At 47.9% G+C, this 25,016-nt stretch overlaps 1 protein-coding gene across 1 annotated transcript in view; it reads left to right on the forward strand.

Moving 5' to 3' along the window:
* Positions 1-25,016, forward strand: part of LOC110153500 (melanoma receptor tyrosine-protein kinase-like) — a 63,629-nt gene that overhangs the window by 3,547 nt on the left and 35,066 nt on the right. The window contains exons 2-5 of the mRNA XM_055151204.1: positions 18,213-18,364; positions 19,752-19,953; positions 22,934-23,065; positions 23,588-23,656. Coding sequence (XP_055007179.1) covers positions 18,213-18,364; positions 19,752-19,953; positions 22,934-23,065; positions 23,588-23,656 — 555 coding nt within the window. The remainder of the gene's footprint in view (positions 1-18,212; positions 18,365-19,751; positions 19,954-22,933; positions 23,066-23,587; positions 23,657-25,016) is intronic.

The raw sequence follows: 25,016 nt of genomic DNA on the forward strand, positions 1-25,016 counted from the left end.
AAACCAGGACTAAACCAGGACTAACCAGGTCTAAACCAGGTCTAAACCAGGACTAAACCAGGTCTAAACCAGGTCTAAACCAGGTCTAAACCAGGTCTAAACCAGGTCTAAACCAGGTCTAAACCAGGACTAAACCAGGACTGAACCAGGACTAAACCAGGTGTGAGTCTTGTTTTCTTGGTTCTTGTTTTGTGCAGCTGTTGTTTGAGTTCAGGAGACTTCATTTCCCAGGATTCCGAGCTGCTGCTGCTGCTGCTGATGTTGTTGTTTGTCTGAATCACTCGAATTTAATTTAGGAAAAATGTGTCAGAGTCAGCGCCTCCGAGCGACCTGAGGGACCAGACTGACCCGAGGGACCAGACTGACCCGAGGGACCAGACTGACCCGAGGGACCAGACTGACCGAGGGAGACTGACCCGAGAGGACCAGACTGACCCGGGACCGGACTGACCTGAGCACCAGACTGACTTGAGGGACCGGACTGANAGAGAAGAAGAAGAAAGAGAGAGAGAGAGAGAGAGAGAGAGAGAGAGAGAAGAGAGAGAGAGAGAGAGAGAGAGAGAGAGAGAGAGAGAGAGAGAGAGAGAGAAGAGAGAGAGAGAGAGAGAGAGAAGAGAGAGAGAGAGAGAGAGAGAGAGGAGAGAGAGAGAGAGAGAAGAGAGAGAGAGAGAGAAGAGGAGAGAGAGAGAGAGGAGAGAGAGAGAGAAGAGAGAGAAGAGAGAGAGAGAGAGAAGAGAGAGAGAAGGAGAGAGAGAGAGAGAGAGAGAGAGAGAGAGAGAGAGAGAGAGAGAGAGAGAGAGAGAGAGAGAGAGAGAGAGAGAGAAGAGAGAGAGAGGAGAGAGAGAGAGAGAGAGAGAGAGAGAGAGAGAGAGAGAGAGAGAGAGAGAGAGAGAGAGAGAGAGGAGAGAGAGAGGAGAGAGAGAGAGAGAGAGAGAGAGAGAGGAGGAGAGTTACGGGGGGCGGGGCTCGGTGGTGGTGGGGGGCGTGTCCAGGTCTGTTCCGTGTCCGCTGCGCGTGCGTCTCTCTTCAGTCTCGTGCGCCGCGGATGGAGCTCCGTGTGCGGCTCTTCTCTCTGCGGCTCTTCCCTGCGCCTCCGGCCGCGCCACAGCGCCTCTGACCCGGGCACATGGAGCGGACACCCCGGGCCCCCCCCGGAGCCCGAACCGCGCTGCGCTGCTGCTGCTGCTCACCGGCCTCTGCAGCGCCCAGCCCGGCCGCAAAAGGTCAGTCCCACCCGGTCACACGGACCCCGAGCCTGGACCCGAGCACAGACCCGCGGACCCGAGCACAGGACCCGAGCCTGGACCCGGGATACACCTGGGGTTGGTTTAGTTCTGTTTTTAGACCTGGTTTATTCCTCATGCGGGACTCTGATGTCAGGTTGAAGTTTTAGTTTTATTGACTCGAATTTCCACTTATTTTAGTCCAAAATTAGAGACGCTGTTTAGTCCTGGTTAAGTCCTGGTTTAGACCTGGTTTAGTCCTGGTATAGACCTGGTATAGACCTGGTTTAGTCCTGGTATAGACCTGGTTTAGACCTGGTTTAGACCTGGTTTAGACCTGGTTTAGACCTGGTTTAGACCTGATTCCTGGGAGTCTTCTGTCAGGTTTAATTGAGTTTTATTGCTTCGACTTTAAAATTATTCTAGTGCAAAATTCGAGACCCGGACCCGGACCCGGCTCTGGTCCTGGTCTGGTCTCTGTCTGGTCTTCGGCTCTGGTCCTGGTCTGGTCTCAGGTCTGGTCCTGGTCCTGGTCTAGTCCCGGTTCAGACTCGGAGTGCGTGCGTTTGCAGTTGACAAAGTGGTCGGACTCGTTTCGGGGAGTTTCGTAATCGAGTCAAAACTCACGGCTCGTGCACGAGGCGCGTGAACTGACGGAAACTGACACGAGATTTTTACGATTTATCAAAAACTGAAATCACGATCAAATCACAATCAAATCACGATCAAATCACGACACCTGCGGGGAAAAAGACTGAACCTGAAGAAGAAACCAGGACTAAACCTGAGACCGAACCAGGACTGAACCAGGACTTAAACCAGGTCTAAACCAGGACTCTAAACCAGGACTCCTAAACCAGGTCTAAACAGCGTCTCTAATTTTGGACTAAAATAAGTGGAAATTCGAGTCAATAAAACTAAAACTTCAACCTGACATCAGAGTCCCGCATGAGGAATAAACCAGGTCTAAACCAGGACTAAACCAGGACTAAACCAGGACTAAATCAGGTCCAACTGGGGGATTTTCTTTTCGTTTATTTTCTGTGATGATCTCGGTTCTCGGACAAACGAGCCGCTTCAGCACCAAACTTCAGAAAATCAAACATACTAAGAAAATATCAAATTAAACGACAACTAGACCAGGACTAGACCAGGACTAGACCAGGACTAGACCAGGACTAGACCAGGACCCTAGACCAGGACTAGACCAGGACTAGACAGGGCTAAATCAGGACTGAATCAGGACTGAAGTGACGGTCCTGGTCCTCTGTGGTTTTGTTTGTAGATCTTTGGTGTTTGTGGATTTTGGTCCGGTCTAAGGTCCGGGTCTGGGTCCGGGTCTCAGAGCAAACATCAAAGTCCGAGTCTGGCTCTGGTCCAGGAACAACAGAACTCAACCAGAATTTATCAGAGTCCAGAGGGAGTCAAGAAACTCCCCCATCTGTCTCAGACTACGACTCCCCGGGGAGACCGTCCTCAGACCTGGTCCAGACCTGGTCCAGACCTGGTCCAGACCTGGTCCAAGTCCTGGTCCAGTCCTGGTTTAGTTCTGGTTTAGACCGGGTTTAGTTCTGGTTTAGTCCTGGTTTAGTCCTGGTTTAGTCCTGTCCTGGTTTAGACCTGGTTTAGACCTGGTTTAGTCCTGGTTTAGACCTGGTTAGACCTGGTTTAGACCTGGTTTAGACCTGGTTTAGTCCTGGTCAGTCTCTGTTTTGTGGTGACTGTTTTGTCTTTGCTGAATAACCTTGAAACTGTTTGTTCTTGGGAACGCGTCCAATGGAACTGAACCAGGACTAAACAAGGACTGAACCAGGACTTTTCCTGTAGAACATTTATTTTGTAATAACGATTTCAAATGTCCAACTGAGACGTGACTCTGTCCCCTGGACCAAGAACGACAACAAACAAACCCACTGAACCAGGACTAAACCAGGACTGAACCAGGACTAAACCAGGTCTAAACCAGGACTAAACCAGGTCTAAACCAGGTCTAAACCAGGTCTAAACCAGGACTAACCAGGTCTAAACCAGGACTAAACAGGACTAAACCAGGACTAAACCAGGTCTAAACCAGGACTAAACCAGGTCTAAACCAGGACTAAACCAGGAAACAAACCAGGTCTAAAACCAGGACTAAACCAGGACTCCAGGTAAACCAGGGGGACTAAACCAGGAAACCAGTAAACCAGGTCTAAACTAAACCAGGACTAAAAACCAGGACTAAACCAGGACTAAACCAGGACTAAACCAGGACTAAACCAGGACTCTAAACCAGGAAACCAGGTAAACCAGGACTCTAAACCAGGACTTAAACCAGGAAACCAGGACTAACCAGGACTAAACCAGGTGTGAGTCTTGTTTTCTGGGTTCTTGTTTTGAGAGCAGCTGTTGTTTGAGTTCAGGAGACTTCATTTCCCAGGATTCCGAGCTGCTGCTGCTGCTGCTGATGTTGTTGTTTGTCTGAATCACTCGAATTTAATTTAGGAAAAATGTGTCAGAGTCAGCGCCTCCGAGCGACCTGAGGGACCAGACTGACCCGAGGGACCAGACTGACCCGGGACCGGACTGACCTGAGCACCAGACTGACCTGAGGGACCGGACTGACCCGAGGGACCTGACTGACCTGAGCGCCCAGACTGACCTGAGGGACCGGACTGACCCGAGGGACCGGACTGACCCGAGGGACCGGACTGACCCGAGGGACCGGACCCTGACCTGACCTGACCTGGGACCGGACTGACTGACCGGGACCTGACCTGACGGACTGACTGACCTGAGCACCAGACTGACCTGAGGGACCGGACTGGACTGACCTGAGCACCAGAGACTGACCTGAACCGGACTGACCCGAGGACCGACTGACTGAGCCGGACTGACCCGAGGGACCGACTGACCCGAGGGACCGGACCGGACTGACCCGAGGGACCGGACTGACCTGAGGGACCGGACTGACCTGAGCACCAGTCTGACCCGAGGGACCGGACTGACCCGAGGGACTGGACTGACCCGAGGGACCGACTGACCTGACCGGACTGACCTGAGCACCAGACTGACCCGAGGGACCGGACTGACCGAGAGACCGGACTGACCTCAGGGACCGGACTGACCCGAGGGACCGGACTGACCCGAGGGACCGGACCAGACTGACCTGAGGGACCAGACTGACCCGGGACCGGACTGACCTGAGCACCAGACTGACCTGAGGGACCGGACTGACCTGAGCACCAGACTGACCTGAGCACCGGACTGACCCGAGGGACCGGACTGACCCGAGGGACCGGACTAACCCGAGGGACCGGACTGACCTGAGCACCAGACTGACCCGAGCACCAGACTGACCCGAGGGACGGGACTGACCTGAGGGACCGGACTGACCTGAGCACCAGTCTGACCCGAGGGACCGGACTGACCCCGAGGGACTGGACTGACCCCGAGGGACTGGACTGACCCGAGGGACCGGACTGACCTGAGCACCAGACTGACCTGAGGGACCGGACTGACCTGAGGGACCGGACTGACCTGAGGGACCGGACTGACCTGATGAGTACCAGTCCCACATCACTGGGTGCAGATTTGTGTTATTATTGGTTTATTTTATTCATTTCTTTTGCACAAATAAAACAAATAAGAATAAAAAAAACACTGGATCAAAAAGTCGGAGCAGAAAAGAAACAAAAACTCAAACGAGCCTCGTAATAAATCAAATAATAATAAAATAATAATCAAATAATAAACACATGAAGTTTCGAGCCGCTGACATTTTCTCGCCTCAGATTCAAAACATTGAATTTAAATATGAAATAAAAAACAATGAAACATCCTCAAATGAACAATTCTCAACTTTATCCTCAAATGTCAAACGTTTCCTCTTTTTAAACTTTTTACTTTAACATTTTTTTAACACTGACGACGTGAAAACGGCTCCAGAATCTCACGACCGAGTCGAAGCAACAACTGAATCTGCACGAGACTCGTTTGGATCAAAATAAAGATTCTGACGAGTTTTGAGTTTTGAGTTTTGCTCCAAGTTTAAAGAAAAATGTGAAATGTTCAGGAAACAAAGTCAAATTATAAAGAATTTTATTCATAAAAATATAAAAATAAGATCATCAAGATTAAGAATGTTCAGTTTGAATTTAACTGAACTAAACCAGGACTAACCAGGACTGAACCAGGACTAAACCAGGACTAAACCGGGACTAACCCAGGACTAACCCAGGACTAAACCAGGACTGAACCAGGACTGAACCGGGACTGAACCGGGACTAAACCAGGACTAAACCGGGACTAAACCAGGACTGAACCAGGACTAACCCAGGACTAAACCAAGTCTAAACCAGGACTAAACCTGGACTAAACCGGGACTAAACTGGGACTAAACTGGGACTAAACCAGGTCTAAACCAGGTCTAAACCGGGACTGAACCGGGACTAACCCTGGACTAAACCAGGACTAAACCAGGACTAACCCAGGACTAAACCAGGTCTAAACCAGGACTGAACCAGGACTGAACCGGGACTGAACCGGGACTAACCCAGGACTAACCCAGGACTAAACCAGGACTAAACCAGGACTAAACCAGGACTGAACCAGGACTGAACCAGGACTAAACCAGGACTAAACCAGGACTGAAACCAGGACTGAACCAGGACTAAACCGGGACTAACCCAGGACTAACCCAGGACTAACCAGGACTAAACCAGGTCTAAACCAGGACTGAACCAGGACTGAACCGGGACTAAACCGGGACTAAACCAGGACTAAACCAGGACTGAACCAGGACTAACCCAGGACTAAACCAAGTCTAAACCAGGACTAAACTGGACTAAACCGGGACTAAACTGGGACTAAACTAGGACTAAACCAGGTCTAAACCAGGTCTAAACCGGGACTGAACCGGGACTAACCCGGACTAAACCAGGACTAAACCGGACTAAACCAGGACTAACCAGGACTAAACCAGGTCTAAACCAGGACTGAACCAGGACTGAACCAGGACTGAAACCAGGACTGACTGAGGACTGAACAGGACTACTTGAGGACTACTTGAGGACTGGAGCAGGTTTCTGTGGGATTTTCTCTTGTGGAATCTGTGGAATGTGAACAGGACTAAACAGGATCTCAGATCCTGGTCCCACACGTTGGTCCAAGTCCACAACACCAGGTCCACGTGCTCCTGTCACACGCTCCTCCTGGGGTTGGGTCTGATCGGGTCCTGGTTTAGTCCCGGGTCTAGTCCTGGTGGGTGGACTCTGTCGTTGTTCGTGTTCATGAGTGTTCAGATCTGACGCTCCGGTCGCCGCCGCCGCCGCCGCCGCCGCCGCCGCCGCCGTGTTCAAACAGGAAGTGCTCCAGGCGGCTCTTCTGGCTCCTTCTGACTCTGGATCTTTCACTGGGATCTTGTGGCTCTTCTCTATGGACCTGAGCTGTGACCTGAGCTGTGACCTGAGCTGTGACCTGAGCTGTGACCTGAGCTGTGACCTGAGCTGTGACCTGATGTTTTTCATTTGTCTATTTTGTCCCTAAATCCAGATCTGAACATAAATATCGGACCAATCAGACGCCTCCTTTCCCCGAGGCTCCTCCCACTAGATTAAGCAACAGGTTTGATTGACAGCTCGTGCGTTCCTTTGCTCTTCCCGGTGAGGGGGCGGGACATTTAAGCTCCTCACTCCTGATTGGCCCTCGTGTTGCTATGAGACTCGTGGGCGGGTTTACAAACATGGAGCCTGTAACCACGGCAACGAGAACTTTATCTGAACTGAAACTGAAAGAACTGGAACATCATGATCTCGGCTCGTCAAAGTCACAATAACATCGTGGATCATCACGATAAATCGAATCACAAAAGTCTCTTTGTTTAAATCAGACGCGTCAAACTCTTTTTGTTCTGTGAGTCGAGTCCAACCGACGACTCAGGTCATAAAAACCCCAAAAAGAACAAGAAGTTCAAATATTTGTGCAGAGAAACACAAATCTATTACACAAATCTTTTTGAACTGATGAACTCTTTCTTTTACAAAATATTCTAATATTATGAACAACCTGAAACTTTAAGAAAAATACAATTTCAACACAAAGTTTGAACATGAACTTGTCTGTAAACAGGAATAAGTCCATTTTTGTTGTAAAATCCTGCACTCGGCTCCACTTTTCTCATGTTGGACATTTTTCTGATGAGGGTGTCACGGTCAACAGTCAAAACGATCGTCCTTTAAGACGTTTGGAAAGAGACAAGTCTTCATTTGTGCTGCTCTGGTGGGAGGGGCCACGTACAGAGACGCTGGAGACGCTGCTGTGATAAACACCACAGAAAATTAACAACATTTTAATAGAAAATATCATTAAAATATTTGAGTAGAAAATCAGCTGAGGGCCAGATGAAAGGTCTTGGAGGGCCGCATCTGGCCCCCGGGCCGAGTGTTTGACACCTGTGGTTTAAATGAAGAGTTAAAAACACAGAGGAACTACACAGACCATGATGCTTTGCTCCATTTCACTGCAGACGACGAGAAGAAACAACAGTTCAAACACTTTTAACTCTGACGTCTTTGGGTTCAATCTTGTCGAGGCGTTTGAAGAGGAAAAAGAAGCAAAATATCCACAAAATATCACAATAAATATCGTATCGTGAGGTTCGTACTGTGTCGATATCGTATCGTGAGGTTCGTACTGTGTCGATATTGTATCGTGACACTTGGATCGTTACAACTTTATAAAAAACTCTGATCAGATCTTTAGTGAAAACAACATGGCGTTAGGGCTGTGCAAAAATATCGGAATATCGATATATCGTATTGTTTAATGTGATGATACAGTATCGATATCTCTAAGAGGAGTATTAGGTGTGTTTTACTAAATTAGTTTGTTACAGCTACAGTTTTGTTGCTTGTGGAGTGAAAGGAAACTCATTTATGCGACACATTTGACATTTTTACTGTTTTGATAAATATTAAAATATTTGTGTTTCAGATGAACTTTACACAAGAAGAAGTGATTTAACAAAGATTTTTAGTATCACAGCCACGATTTAGCCTTTATTTTTTATTGAATCGTATTGAATCAATTTGAAATATATGATATCGAATCGAAAGTGCACTGTATCGAGGTGTGTATCGTATCGTGGCCTGTGTATCGAGGTGTGTATCGTATCGTGGCTCGTGTATCGAGGTGTGTATCGTATCGTGGATACCGTAGACCGTACATGGCATCGTGTTGTTTTCAGGGTCTGTGTGTTTGGCTCATGGGCACAAAAATCAGTTGCACTTCCACATTTACTTCCTGAAACTGGTCGAGCTCCTCCCACCGTGCGGCGTCTGTAACGAGCGGCCACTAGAGGCAGAGGGGGCGGGGCTTATCAGGTTTATTATAGTTTATGGGAGTAACGATATTCAAGTGTCACGATACGATATCGACACAGTACGAACCTCACGATACGATATTTATTGTGATATTTTGTGGATATTTTGCTTCTTTTTCCTCTTCAAACGCCTCGACAAGATTGAACCCAAAGACGTCAGAGTTAAAAGTGTTTGAACTGTTGTTTCTTCTCGTCGTCTGCAGTGAAATGGAGCAAAGCATCATGGTCTGTGTAGTTCCTCTGTGTTTAACTCTTCATTTAAACAAAGACACTTTAGTGATTTAATTTATTGTGAGAACTTTGACGAGACGACATCATGATGTTTCAGTCTCGTTTCTTCTCGAGTTTAAATCTGCGGCGTCTGTTTTTGTTCAGAGTCTGGAGTGACCCGGCCTCAGGGTCAGAGGTCAGAGGTCAGAGGTCACTGTTGTTCCACCTGCAGCAGAACCACAAGAAACTCTCACTTTAAAAACCCGAGTCAAGTGTGTCAGGCCCCTCCCTCCCGTGTGTGTCAGGTCCCTCCCCGTGTGTGTCAGGTCCCTCCCGTGTGTGTCAGGTCCCTCCCGTGTGTGTCAGGTCCCTCCCTCCCCGTGTGTGTCAGGTCCTCCCGTGTGTGTCAGGTCCCCTCCCCGTGTGTGTCAGGTCCCTCCCGTGTGTGTCAGGTCCCTCCGTGTGTGTCAGGTCCTCCCTCCCGTGTGTGTCAGGTCCCTCCGTGTCCCCGTGTGTGTCAGGTCCCTCCCGTGTGTGTCAGGTCCCTCCCGTGTGTGTCAGGTCCCTCCGTGTGTGTCAGTCCCTCCCCGTGTGTGTCAGGTCCCTCGTGTGTGTCAGGTCCCTCCCCGTGTGTGTCAGGTCCCTCCCGTGTGTGTCAGGTCCCTCCCGTGTGTGTCAGGTCCCTCCCCGTGTGTGTCAGGTCCCTCGTGTGTGTCAGGTCCCGTGTGTGTCAGGTCCCTCCCGTGTGTGTCAGGTCCCTCCCGTGTGTGTCAGGTCCCTCCTCGTGTGTGTCAGGTCCCTCCTCGTGTGTGTCAGGTCCCTCCTGTGTGTGTCAGGTCCCTCCCAAATGCACCTGAGACTGAACAGTAAAAATACTGAGGGTCATTTTGCAGTTTAAACCAGACAAACAACATTAGCTGATGTCGGAACCTGGTCTGATCCTGGTCTGAACCCGGTCTGAACCCGGTCTGAACCCGGTCTGATCCTGGTCTGAACCTGGTCTGATCCTGGTCTGATCCCGGTCTGAACCCGGTCCCGGTCTGATCCTGGTCTGAACCCGGTCTGAACCCGGTCCGAGCGGCGCTGGTTGTGTTGGAGGCGGGGCAGGGATCAGTGGAGCAGGTCGGAGCGAGACTCTGCAAGTCCAGAACCGTCCCAGATTCCACTAAAACAACTTCATTCACAAAACACACACCAGGACTAAACCAGGACTAAACCAGGACTAAACCAGGTCTAAACCAGGACTAAACCAGGACTAAACCAGGTCTAAACCAGGACTAAACCAGGACTAAACCAGGTCTAAACCAGGACTAAACCAGGACTAAACCAGGAGGTCTAAACCAGGACTAAACCAGGACTAAACCAGGTCTAAACCAGGACTAAACCAGGACTAAAAACCAGGACTAAACCAGGACTAAACCAGGCTAACCAGGACTAAACCAGCCAGCTAAACCAGGTAAACCAGGTCTAAACCAGGACTAAACCAGGACTAAACCAGCACTAAACCAGGTCTAAACCAGGTCTAAACCAGGTCTAAACCAGGTCTCGGTCTTTTCTCCTTGTTTGTTGTAAAAGTTGAAGAGTTCGTTTGAGCCTCAGGTCATGAAAACAGGAGCAGAGTGTTTGAGGGTTTGAAGACCAGGTTCTTCTGGGTCTTTGTTTAATCGTTTTAATGTAGAGTTTGAGTTTCATTTACGATCAGACGTGTTGAGTAAAGATGTTGTAACGATGTCGTCAGACGAGTTTGAGGCTCGACGTGGGCAGAACCCAGACTGAAGAGACACAAACTCTGGTCTACAAACTCTGGTCCACAAACTCTGGTCCACAAACTCTGGTCCACAAACTCTGGTCTACAAACTCTGGTCTACAAACTCTGGTCCACAACCTCTGGTCTACAACTCTGGTCTACAACTCTGGTCCAACTCTGGTCCACAACTCTGGTCAAACTCTGGTCTATCTGGTCTACAACTCTGGTCCACAAACTCTGGTCCACAAACTCTGGTCTACAAACTCTGGTCTACAAACTCTGGTCCACAAACTCTGGTCTACAACTCTGGTCTCACAAACTCTGGTCCACAAACTCTGGTCTACAAACTCTGGTCTACAAACTCTGGTCTACAACCTCTGGTCTACAAACTCTGGTCCACAAACTCTGGTCCACAAACTCTGGTCTACAAACTCTGGTCTACAAACTCTGGTCCACAAACTCTGGTCCACAAACTCTGGTCCACAACCTCTGGTCTACAAACTCTGGTCTACAAACTCTGGTCTACAAACTCTGGTCCACAACCTCTGGTCTACAACCTCTGGTCCACAAACTCTGGTCTACAAACTCTGGTCTACAAACTCTGGTCCACAACCTCTGGTCCACAAACTCTGGTCCACAAACTCTGGTCTACAAACTCTGGTCTACAAACTCTGGTCTACAAACTCTGGTCTACAAACTCTGGTCTACAAACTCTGGTCTACACTCTGGTCCACACTCTGGTCTACAACCTCTGGTCCACAACCTCTGGTCCACAAACTCTGGTCCACAAACTCTGGTCCACAAACTCTGGTCCACAAACTCTGGTCTACAAACTCTGGTCCACAAACTCTGGTCTACAAACTCTGGTCCACAACCTCTGGTCCACAACCTCTGGTCTACAAACTCTGGTCACAACTCTGAAACTCTGGTCTACAAACTCTGGTCTACAAACTCTGGTCTACAAACTCTGGTCCACAAACTCTGGTCTACAAACTCTGGTCTACAACCTCTGGTCTACAACCTCTGGTCCACAAACTCTGGTCCACAAACTTCTGGTCCACAAACTCTGGTCTACAACTCTGGTCCACAAACTCTGGTCCACAACCTCTGGTCCACAACCTCTGGTCCACAAACTCTGGTCCACAACCTCTGGTCCACAACCTCTTCTGAGACGCAGTTTGACACACGTCTCCTTTAGTTTGGCGAGTGTCTGTGGGCGATTTCAACACAAAGTTTGAACATGAACTTGTCTGTAAACAGGAATAAGTCCATTTTTGTTGTAAAATCCTGCACTCGGCTCCACTTTTCTCATGTTGGACATTTTTCTGATGAGGGTGTCACGGTCAACAGTCAAAACGATCGTCCTTTAAGAGCGTTTGGAAAGAGACAAGTCTTCATTTGTGCTGCTCTGGTGGGAGGGGCCACGTACAGAGACGCTGGAGACGCTGCTGTGATAAACACCACAGAAAATTAACAAGATTTTAATAGAAAATATCATTATTATATTATATTGTTTGACACCTTTAATGTAGATTATTACTGTTTGCTCAGCGTAGAATCGACCCAGTTTCTTTGTTGTAAATACTTTTGGAAATTTTTGCTCCCTGTAAATATTTTTGCTCTGTTTTTGGGATCTTTTTGCACTTTGGACACCGGCACAACAAAACCACCTGCACTTGGAACTTCGCTCTTGCCTGAGTTTTGAATAGAGCCGCGCCTCAGAGACTCTGGTTCTGTGATTTATCTTCAGTGTTGACGAGGGCCAATAAAAGCTGATTTCAGTCGTGCGTTTTGTTCCGGGTTTAGGTTTTGCAGAGATAAAAGTCGTTTCCAAAAGCGTCGCGTCATTTGAGCAAAGACAAAAGAGTCTGTGTTAAACGTCACGACCTTGGCATTTTCTTCCACTTTTAATCTGATGTTGTCTTTTTCATTTCTTCCGTGTGCGTTTCTTAGTCGGTTCTTTTCGTTCAGATGGATCCAGCGCAGTCAGAGTTTTCTGTAGTTCTCGTCGTGTGGACGTCTGATGCTCCAGTGTTTCTCTTTGTTTTTCTTCAACAATCTGTATGTGTGACTGTTTAATCGAGCTCAAAGAAAACACGTCTGTATCTGAATTAAACGACTTTTTAGTTCCAAGTTCTTTGGTTCTGAACTCGACAAACACTAATCTGAGGATCTGGGGTTGGTTTCTCCAGGAGGATCTGGGGTTGGTTTCTCCAGGAGGATCTGGGGTTGGTTTCTCCAGGAGGATCTGGGGTTGGTTTCTCCAGGAGATCTGGGTTGGTTTCTGGAGGATCTGGGGTTGGTTTCTCCAGGAGGATCTGGGGTTGGTTTCTCCAGGAGGATCTGGGGTTGGTTTCTCCAGGAGGGGTTGGTTTCTTCAGGAGGATCTGGGGTTGGTTTCTTCAGGAGGATCTGGGGTTGGTTTCTTCAGGAGGATCTGGGGTTGGTTTCTCCAGGAGGATCTGGGGTTGGTTTCTTCAGGAGGATCTGGGGTTGGTTTCTTCAGGAGGATCTGGGGTTGGTTTCTCCAGGAGGATCTGGGGTTGGTTTCTTCAGTAGGATTTGTGGTTGGCTTATCCGTTTTCCTGAAGTTCTCAGTGAAACCCGTCATATTTTCCTTCTGCTGCCTCTTGCGTGTTGTGGATTCTTCTGTTTTTACGACGGGAGCCTCCACATCTCCAGGTCGTGTTTGGAGCTGTTCCAGTAGTTCAGGTGTGGAGGATCTCACTCGGTCACATCGGCGCTGAAATCCTCCGTCTGTGTGACCCGCTTCTTCTGTTCTGTTGTTCGTTTGGTTCATGTTAGAGTCCAGAGTTCTTCTGTCTCTTTTGAGTTCCGCACGTACCTCCTGGACGTCCGAGTGTACCTCCTGGACATCGGAGCGTACGAACCTCCTGGACATCGGAGCGTACGAACCTCCTGGACATCGGAGCGTACGAACCTCCTGGACATCGGAGCGTACGAACCTCCTGGACATCGGAGCGTACGAACCTCCTGGACATCGGAGCGTACGAACCTCCTGGACATCGGAGCGTACGAACCTCCTGGACATGGGAGCGTACGAACCTCCTGGACATGGGAGCGTACGAACCTCCTGGACATGGGAGCGTACGAACCTCCTGGACATCGGAGCGTACGAACCTCCTGGACATGGGAGCGTACGAAACCTCCTGGACATCGAGCGTACGAACTCCTGGACATCGAGCGTACGAACCTCCTGGACATCGGAGCGTACGAACCTCCTGGACATCGGAGCGTACGAACCTCCTGGACATCGGAGCGTACGAACCTCATGGACATGGGAGCGTACGAACCTCCTGGACATCGGAGCGTACGAACCTCATGGACGTATAAGTGTACCTCCTGAGCACCTGAACCTCCTGAACATCTGAGTGTATTTTTTGTGTTCGTGTTCACATTGACCCTCAGTGTCCCTGTTCTCGTCTCGGCCTCGTTAGTCTCTAGTTTTCTTTAGTTTGTCTTCGGTGACGTTGATTCTTCTTCCAGATAAATGTTTGTGGTTTTTTTGTTGTTCTGTGACTTTCCCCTGGCACCTGTTAAACTTATTTCCAATAAATAACCGGAAAAAGTCGAGGGGAAGTCGGACCCGCTGGGAGGAAGGAGGTTTAAGCTGCGGCTCGTCTCTCCGTCGTGTCGGAAAGTCTCCTAAAACTTCACTTCCTGTTTGGAAGTCGTGACACCGCACCAGGGAATTCCACAACCGTTACCTGGCAACCGCACGAAACACAGAGAAAAAACTCTAAACTCACCGAACGACACAGAGACAAAACTCTAACCTCACGGAACGACACAGAGACAAAACTCTAACCTCAGAACGACACAGAGACAAAACTCTAACCTCACACAACGACACAAAGACAAAACTCTAACCTCAGAGAACGACACAGAGTCAAAACTCTAACCTCACAGAACGACACAGAGACAAAACTCTAACCTCACAGAACGACACAGAGACAAAACTCTAAACTCAGAACGACACAGAGACAAAACTCTAACCTCAGAACGACACAGAGACAAAACTCTAACCTCACAGAACGACACAGAGACAAAACTCTAACCTCACAGAACGACACTGAGACAAAACTCTAACCTCACAGAACGACACTGAGACAAAACTCTAACCTCACAGAACGACACAGAGACAAAACTCTAACCTCACAGAACGACACTGAGACAAAACTCTAACCTCAGAATGACACAGAGACAAAACTCTAACCTCACACAACGACACAAAGACAAAACTCTAACCTCAGAACGACACAGAGACAAAACTCTAACCTCACAGAACGACACTGAGACAAAACTCTAACCTCAGAACGACACAGAGACAAAACTCTAACCTCAGAGACACAGAGACAAAACTCTAACGAGACGATGACGTGACGGGAGAATCGTTAGGACACACCTTTACTCTGTTGGAACAATGTTTAGAACATCGTAAAAACGTGTTTGTGGTTTTGGACACAGTTCAGTCCAAACGAGAAAATAAAACCTGTGACTCTAAAAACAAAGTTCATCTCGTTAAGAATCGAAAACACTTAGTCCCTGAACTCAGACCGGTGCATCTTCATTCCACCGTCTGACGCCCGACTGCACCAGGAAATACAGGTCTGGACCAGGTCTAAACCAGGACTAAACCAGGTCTGAACAAGGACTAAACAAGGACTAAACCAGGTCTAAACAAGGACTAAACCAGGACTAAACCAGGTCTAAACAAGGACTAAACCAGGTCTAAACAAGGACTAAACAGGACTAACAAGGACTAAAGGACTAAACAAGGACTAAAAGGACTAAACCAGACTAAGGACTCAGGTCTAAACCAGGTCTAAAACCAGGACTAAACCAGGTCTGAACCAGGACTAAACAAGGAGTAAACCAGGTCTGAACCAGGTCTAAACAAGGACTAAACCAGGTCTAAACCAGGTCTAAACCAGGTCTAAACCAGGTCTGAACCAGATCTGAACCAGGTCTAAACCAGGACTAAACCAGGACTAAACAAGGACTAAACCAGGTCTAAACCAGGACTAAACCAGGACTAAACCAGGTCTAAACCAGGTCTAAACCAGGACTAAACCAGGTCTGAACCAGGACTAAACAAGGAGTAAACAGAACCAGGTCTAAACCAGGGTCTAAAGGACTAAACAGGACTAAACCAGGTCTAAACAAGGACTAAACCAGGACTAAACCAGGTCTAAACAAGGACTAAACCAGGTCTAAACAAGGACTAAACAAGGACTAAACCAGGTCTGAACAAGGACTAAACCAGGTCTAAACAAGGACTAAACAAGGACTAAACCAGGTCTGAACCAGGACTAAACCAGGACTAAACCAGGTCTAAACCAGGACTAAACAAGGACTAAACAAGGACTAAACCAGGTCTAAACCAGGACTAAACCAGGACTAAACCAGGTCTAAACCAGGTCTAAACCAGGACTAAACCAGGTCTGAACCAGGACTAAACAAGGAGTAAACCAGGTCTGAACCAGGTCTAAACAAGGACTAAACCAGGTCTGAACAAGGACTAAACAAGGACTAAACCAGGTCTGAAGGACTAAACCAGGACTAAACCAGGTCTGAACCAGGTCTAAACAGGACTAAACCAGGTCTGAACCAGGTCTGATCTGGACCAGGTCTGAACCAGATCTGGACCAGGTCTAAACCAGGTCTGAACCAGGACTGAACCAGGACTAAACCAGGACTAAACTAGGTCTAAACCAGATCTAAACCAGGACTAAACCAGGTCTAAACAAAGACTAAATCAGATCTAAACCAGGTCTAAACAAGGACAGAACCAGGTCTAAACCAGGTCTAAACCAGGACTAAATCAGGACTAAACTAGGTCTAAACCAGGACTAAACCAGGTCTGAACCAGGACTAAACCAGAACTAAACCAGGACTAAACCAGGTCTGAACCAGGACTAAACCAGGACTAAACCAGGACTAAACCAGGACTAAACCAGGACTTGTTGTTGTGTCTGTGCTGAGAGCAGAGGATTGTGGGAGATGTAGTTGTGAGTTCAGTGTGATGCCCTCAGACCTGGAGCAGACCTGGTTGAGTTCTGGGTTAGTCCTGGTTGAGTTCTGGGTTAGTCCTGGCGGAGTTCTGGGTTAGTCCTGGTTGAGTTCTGGGTTAGTCCTGGTGGAGTTCTGGGTTAGTCCTGGTTGAGTTCTGGTTAATCCTGGGTTAGTTTGGGTTAGTCTGGAGTTCTGGTTCCTGGTTGAGTTCTGGGTTAGTCCTGGTGGAGTTCTGGGTTAGTCCTGGTTGAGTTCTGGGTTAGTCCTGGTTGAGTTCTGGGTTAGTCCTGGTTAGTTCTGGGTTAGTCCTGGCGGAGTTCTGGGTTAGTCCTGGTTGAGTTCTGGGTTAGTCCTGGTTGAGTTCTGGGTTAGTCCTGGTTGAGTTCTGGGTTAGTCCTGGTTGAGTTCTGGGTTAGTCCTGGTGTTACATGTGGGTTAAGTGCTTTTATGGATTTGTATTGATTTACACTTAAAACATTTTACGCTCAAACAAAACAAGATCAATGTTTCTGTGTCTGTTTTAGATCTGGTTTAGTCCTGGTTTAGTCCTGGTTTAGTCCTAGTTCAGACCTGGTTTAGACCTTGTTTAGATCTGGTTTGGACCTGGTTTAGTCCTGGTTTAGTCTCCAACATCAGTCTCTGACAGAGAGGATGTTTCTCAGCTCTGCACCACATTCCAACAACAGAACTAGACCGGGACTAGACCGGGACTAGACCGGGACTAGACCGGGACTAGACCAGGATTAAACCAGTACTAAACCAGGACTGAATCAAGATACTGATTTATTTCTCACAATGTGCTGGGGCAGAGGGATTGTGGGAGTTGTAGTCTGATGGTTGTTTGTTGTTCTCAGAGGGGATTGTGGGAGTTGTAGTCTGATGGTTGTTTGGTGTTCTCAGAGGGGATTGTGGGAGTTGTAGTCTGATGGTTTGTTTGTTCTCAGAGGGATTGTGGGAGTTGTAGTGAGTTCTGAGAGGGGATGTGGGAGTTGTAGTCTGATGGTTGTTTGGTGTTCTCAGAGGGATTGTGGGAGTTGTAGTCTGATGGTTGTTTCAGTTGTTTGTAGCTGATTGTTGTTCTCAGAGGGGATTGTGGGAGTTGTAGTCTGATGGTTGTTTGTTGTTCTCAGAGGGGATTGTGGGAGTTGTAGTCTGATGGTTGTTTGTTGTTCTCAGAGGGGATTGTGGGAGTTGTAGTCTGATGGTTGTTTGTTGTTCTCAGAGGGGATTGTGGGAGTTGTAGTCTGATGGTTGTTTGTTGTTCTCAGAGGGGATTGTGGGAGTTGTAGTCTGATGGTTGTTTGGTGTTCTCAGAGGGGATTGTGGGAGTTGTAGTCTGATGGTTGTTTGGTGTTCTCAGAGGGGATTGTGGGAGTTGTAGTCTGATGGTTGTTTGTTGTTCTCAGAGGGGATTGTGGGAGTTGTAGTCTGATGGTTGTTTGTTGTTCTCAGAGGGGATTGTGGGAGTTGTAGTCTGATGGTTGTTTGGTGTTCTCAGAGGGGATTGTGGGAGTTGTAGTCTGATGGTTGTTTGGTGTTCTCAGAGGGGATTGTGGGAGTTGTAGTCTGATGGTTGTTTGTTGTTCTCAGAGGGGATTGTGGGAGTTGTAGTCTGATGGTTGTTTGGTGTTCTCAGTGTGCCAGGGCAGCAGTAATCGGCTGAACCAGCTCGGGACCCGAGAGGACCACTACAGGAACCTGGTCCGGACTTTCGCCAACTGCACCACAGTCCTGGAAAACCTGGAGATCACCCACACCCTCCCCGAGCACGACCTGAGCTTCCTCCAGGTGAGACGCCACACCCCATTTAGTCCTGGTTAGGTTCTTATTTAGACCTGGTTTAGTCCTGGTTTAGTTCTTGTTTAGTCCTGGTTTAGACCTTGTTTAGTCCTGGTTTAGTTCTTGTTTAGTCCTGGTTTAGACCTGTTTAGTTGTTTAGTCCTGGTTTAGACCTTGTTTAGTCCTGGTTTAGTTCTTGTTTAGTCCTGGTTTAGACCTTGTTTAGTCCTGGTTTAGTCCTGGTCTAGACCTGGTTTAGTCCTGGTTTAGTCCTGGTTTAGTTCTTGTTTAGTCCTGGTTTAGACCTTGTTTAGTCCTGGTTTAGTCCTGGTTTAGTTCTTGTTTAGTCCTGGTTTAGACCTTGTTTAGTCCTGGTTTAGTCCTGGTTTAGACCTGGTTTAGTCCTGGTTTAGTTCTTGTTTAGTCCTGGTTTAGACCTTGTTTAGTCCTGGTTTAGTCCTGGTTTAGTCCTGGTCTAGACCTGGTTTAGTCCTGGTTTAGTCCTGGTTTAGTTCTTGTTTAGGCCTTGTTTAGTCCTGGTTTAGTTCTTGTTTAGTCCTGGTTTAGACCTTGTTTAGACCTTGTTTAGTCCTGGTTTAGTTCTGGTTTAGTTCTGGTTTAGTTCTGGTTTAGTCCTGGTTTAGTTCTTGTTTAGTCCTGGTTTAGTTCTTGTTTAGTCCTGGTTTAGTTCTTGTTTGGTCTTGGTTTAGACCTTGTTTAGTCCTGGTTTAGTTGTTTAGTCCTGGTTTAGTCCTGGTTTAGACCTTGTTTAGTCCTGGTTTAGTTCTTGTTTGGTCCTGGTTTATCGTGAGGATCTGGCGCTGCGTTCTGATTGGTCGGTGGTTCAGGGTCAGTGGACGCTGAAGGACACGTTTCATCTGAACTCGGCCCAGACACGGAGCCAGGGTCAGGACCAGACCGGGACTAGACCGGGACCAGACCGGGACCAGACCGGGACCAGACCGGGACTAGACCGGGACTAGACCGGGACCAGACCGGGACTAGACCGGGACTAGACCGGGACCAGACCGGGACCAGACCGGGACCAGACCGGGACTAGACCGGGACTAGACCGGGACCAGACCGGGACCAGACCGGGACCGACCGGGACTAGACCGGGACCAGACCGGGACCAGACCGGGACCAGACCGGGACTAGACCGGGACCAGACCGGGACCAGACCGGGACTAGACCGGGACCAGACCGGGACCAGACCGGGACCAGACCGGGACCAGACCGGGACCAGACCGGGACTAGACCGGGACCAGACCGGGACCAGGACCAGTTTCTGCTCAAATATTGAGCCTAAAGCAGAGGTGTGGACAGCGTGACTGTGCCAGAGTCAGGAAGTGCGTTGTTTGCATGGTAGTGGTTAGTCCCTGTGGTGTCTCGTCAGTCGATCGAGGAGGTCGGGGGTTACGTCCTCATCGCGATGAACGAAGTCCCCGTTGTCCCTCTGTCCCGTCTGCGTCTCGTCCGGGGACAGTCTCTGTACGAGGGACACTTCTCGCTCCTGGTGCTGTCCAACTACCGCTACAGTGCAGAGACCAAGACCTACGTCAGCGGAGTGACCAGACTGCAGCTCAGCAACCTCACAGGTGAGTCCAGACCCAGACCAGGACCAAGACCAGACCAGACCAGGACCAGACCAGGACCAGGACCAAGACCAGGACCAGACCAACCAAGACCAGACCAGACCAGACCAGACCAGGACCAGACCAGGACCAGACCAGACCAGACCACCAGACCGACCAGGACCAGACCAGGACCAGACCAGACCAGACTGCAGCTCAGCAACCTCACAGGTGAGTCCAGACCAGGACCAGGACCAAGACCAAGACCAGGACCAAGACCAGGACCAAGACCAGACCAGGACCAGACCAGGACCAAGACCAGGACCAGGACCAAGGACCAGGACCAGACCAGGACCAGACCAGACCAAGACCAGGACCAGACCAGGACCAAGACCAGACCAGGACCAGGACCAAGACCAGGACCAAGACCAGGACCAGACCAGACCAGGACCAGACCAGACCAGACCAGACCAGACCAGACCAGACCAGACCAGACCAGACTGCAGCACCAGCAACCTCACAGGTGAGTCCAGGACCAGAGACCAGGACCAGGACCAGACCAGACCAGGACCAGGACCAAGACCAGGACCAGACCAGGACCAAGACCAGGACCAGGACCAGACCAAGACCAGGACCAGGACCAAGACCAGGACCAGGACCAGACCAGGACCAGACTGCAGCTCAGCAACCTCACAGGTGAGTCCAGGACCGAGACCAGGACCAGGACCAGGACCAGGACCAGGACCAGGACCAGGACCAGGACCAGGACCAGGACCAGAACCAAGACCAAGACCAAGACCAAGACCAGACCAGGACCGGACCAGGACTAGATCAGATCTTCTCTCTGGTTTTTGGTGTTGGAGTTCTGAGTTGACGTCGTCCATGTTCTCTGGGTGTGTGACGCTAACAGGAGGCACTGTTCTGTCTGAGGATCTGTTCAAATCAAACTTTAATCTGAGTTTTATTTTTACACAATCTGACCAGAAAGACCCGACTGACCCGAGTCCAACAGGTGAGACGACCTGAGCTGTAAAACACGTCCCTCTGAAAAACATCAGTCACAAGATAGAGTTAGAGTTAGAGTTAGAGTTAGAGTTAGTGTTGGGAAGGTGACTTTTCAAATGTAATCCCCTACAGATTACAGATTACACTCCCCAAAATGTAATTTGTAACATAATCCATTAAATTACATAAAGTTAGTAATGTAATCTGATTACTTTGGATTATTTGTAGAGAAGCAAAGATGAGGAAATCTTCACATAAGAAGTTTTATCTGCTAAAAGAAAATAAAAAAGCCAAACTTTACTGAAACAAATAAAAAATATTATTGATAGAAAAGGAGGAGACACAGTCTGCGCATAAATCCTGTTTGAGACATAGTTTAGTCCTGGTTTGGATCTGGGTTTAGACTTGGTTTTAGTCCTGGTTTAGACCTGGTTTAGTCCTGGTTTAGACCTGGTTTAGCCCAAAATGTGAAAACAGGAAAATCCCTCTGTGTAATCCATTTATTTCAACAAAGTAACTGTAATCCAATTACCACTCACTGAAACAGTAACTGTAACTGAATACAGTTACTCATCATTTGTACTCTGATTACTCCAGTACATGTAATCTGTTACTCCCCAACACTGACAACATTATATATTATAATAAATACAACAATATTTCCAAACAATAAAACAGATCCAAAATAAAAAAGTGATTCAAACAAACAAACAAACAAACAAACAAACAAACAAACAAACAGTATCTGTAGGACAAACGTCTTTCTCCTCTGCAGGTGATGTTATGATTCTTGTATTTGGTGAAGTTGTTTTTTCTCTTGTGTAATGAGCTGCACTTCAGCCTCAGACTGTGTCTTATTTCTCTGATTATTTATTTGAACATAGTGGATTTAAAAACAGGAGAACAGGACGACGACACGAACATGAACATCAGTCTTTAAAATCACTTTGGGATTTTCTTAAACCTTTTTGGAGCGTTTGTTGATGTGTGCACTGTCGCCGTAGTAACTGCTGTACATTCCACCCTAGACATACATGCAGAACCCGGCGTGACGTCAGCGGACACAAACATGTGTTTACGAGAATCGTTCTTCTGTTTTTTGGCTTCAAACCATAAAATCTGATCTTTAATGAATCCAACACGACGTCGTCTCTGACCTTTGACCTGTGCTCTTCTGACGAGGGTTCAGTCCCAGTTTAGTCCTGGTTTAGTCCCGGTTCTGGATCTGGTCCAGGTTCTTGTGTCATGGCCTCGGGCGTCGGGCCGCACCCTCCAGGTCTGACGGGGAAAAGTCTAAACCTGGATTTAAACGACTTCACCTTTGTTTGTGTTGGAAACGAGACAAAATCACTTCTCACGGCAAGTTTCAACAACGAGAACTAAACCAGGACTAAACCTGGACTAAACCAGGACTAAACCAGGACTAAACCTGGACTAAACCTGGACTGAACCTGGACTGAACCTGGACTGAACCTGGACTAAACCTGGACTGAACCTGGACTGAACTGGACTAAACCAGGACTAAACCAGGACTAAACCTGGACTAAACCTGGACTGAACCTGGACTGAACCTGGACTGAACCTGGACTAAACCAGGACTAAACCAGGACTAAACCAGGACTAAACCTGGACTGAACCTGGACTAAACCAGGACTAAACCAGGACTAAACCAGGACTGAACCTGGACTAAACCTGGACTAAACCTGGACTAAACCTGGACTAAACCTGGACTAAACCTGGACTAAACCAGGACTAAACCAGGACTAAACCAGGACTAAACGGACTAAAACAGGACTAAACCTGGACTAAACCTGGACTGAAACCAGGACTAAACCAGGTCTGAATGTGCAGACAGAGTGACTGGTGTTGGTCGTGAATGGGCCGTGTGCAGAACTGTTTTCCTTCATTTCACCCGTTTCAGTTTTACTTTCAGTTTTTATTTTGTTCCGGTTCTGATCCTGAAACCCAAACCCGGGTCTGTTTTGGGTTTTTTCCTCAGAGATCCTGAACGGAGGAGTGAAGTTCACCCACAATCACCTGCTGTGTCACGTCGCCTCCATCGACTGGCGGGACATTCTGGACAAACGCACCAACCCCCCCATGGTCCTCGAGATCGACAATCTCCACAACTGTGAGTCCGGATTTAGTCCTGGTTTAGACCTGGTTTAGTTCTGGTGTTAGACCTGGTTTAGACCTGGTTTAGACCTGATTTATGCCTGATTTACTCCTCTTTTAGTCCTGTTTTAGTCCGGATTTATTCCTGTTTAAGTCCTGGTTTAGTTCTGGTTTTAGTCCTGGTTTAGTCCTGGTTTTAGTCCTGGTTTAGTCCTGGTTTAGTCCTGGTTTAGTCCTGGTTTAGTCCTGGTTTAGTTCTGGTCTTAGTTCTGGTTTAGTTCTGGTTTAGTTCTGGTCTTAGTTCTGGTTTAGTTCTGGTCTTAGTTCTGGTTTAGTTCTGGTCTTAGTTCTGGTTTAGTTCTGGTCTTAGTTCTGGTTGTACTCGTGTTTTAGATCAGATTTAGTCCTGTTTTAGTCTTGATTTTAGTCCTGGTTTAGCTTTAGTTCTGTTTTAGTCCTGGTTTAGTTCTTGTTTTAGTCCTGGTTTAGTCCTGGTTGAGTCCTGGTTGAGTTCTGTTTTTCCTCTGGTCTGTTTCAGGTCCTAAATGTGATGTGGGGTGTGTGGATGGAGCCTGTTGGGCCCCGGGGCCCGAGCACTGCCAGAAATGTAAACACAAAACACAAGAGCACACGATACCGTTAGCATTAGCATTAGCAGTAGCATTAGCATTAGCATTAGCATCGTCTTATTTGTTGTTGTTGTTTTGTTTTGTTTTTAAATAATGAAATGTCCATAACTCTGGATGGGAGATACTTTACTTTACTTTACATGTGCAGTTTAAAACATTTACACTACAATAAAATAAAACTTACAGCAAGGACAGTTTCTATAAATCATGACATTCTCGTGCTAATGTCGTCATGGCTAGCACAGCGTTCACGCCGACGTCACAAACAGGACGATGTTTGGAAACACGCGGTGAAACGTCCTCTGGGCTCTGTTCTCCTTCGCCGTCGTACGTCTGACAAAATGTAGAAAAAAATGAGAAAATGTCTCCAGTTTTCTTCATGTCCGTGTGGCTGTAGTGTTCAGTTCTGTTCGGCTCGTCGACAGTCACAACCACACCTCCGTTTTCATCATTTTAAGAATAAATAATTAATACATAAATAACAAAATATACAAAATAATAATTGATAATGAATTCAGATCAATTTGATGGTAAATAATCCCGACCCCGAAGCCAAACAAGTATTTTTTCTACAAAGAACTTTTGGCCTTTCGCTTGTTTGAGTTGTTTGTAAGTGACATGAAAACATGTTTAGTCTGGACGTGCACTGTGCGATTTTTGATCCTTTTTGAACCGATTTTTCAAGTTTTGGCTTCGTGTCGTAAACATGGGGTAAAGAAAACCGATGAATACCTCATGACCAGCTCCCGATCGACATTCGTAGGTCGCAAGAAAATCAAACCTGTTTGACTCCAGTCGCCTCTCGTGACGGTTTCGCTCATGGATCTGTTCAAATAACTGGACACAGTGTTGCTGTTTGTTTGTGACTCACTGAAACTTCAGCAGAAAAAATCCCATGGGCCGAGACAAGATTTTTCTCATAGAGGCAATGTGATCACAACCTGCTCGTGTTCGTCTGACAGGGACTTACAACTTTCAAAAATGTCGGATTTTGTGACGATTTTTACCTATTTTTAGATCATAAACTTTTTCTCAGCTCAAAATCCTTCAGTCGTCTTAACAAACGCTTTATATTCGTCTGCTCCTCTCGCTCTGATTGGTCAAAGTGATCACGTGCATGAGTTCGCGTACATTCGCGTGTGCCCGCGGGAGAAAAGACACACAGCCCACAGACACTGGAAGAAGCTCGCCGGGCTAAAGGCGAATCTGGGATCATGAGACGTTGAGCTCGGCCCATTGACTTGAATGGGCGGCCATTTTGGAACCTGGGGGTTTGGTTTCGCTTTGTCTCGTTCACGAGTGGATTTGCCAGAATCTGTCAGACTGAGCATGTGCGGA

The sequence above is a fragment of the Boleophthalmus pectinirostris genome, unplaced genomic scaffold (assembly GCF_026225935.1).
Source record: "Boleophthalmus pectinirostris isolate CB_2022bp ecotype Guang Dong unplaced genomic scaffold, ASM2622593v1 HiC_scaffold_15, whole genome shotgun sequence".
NCBI lineage: Eukaryota > Metazoa > Chordata > Actinopteri > Gobiiformes > Gobiidae > Boleophthalmus > Boleophthalmus pectinirostris.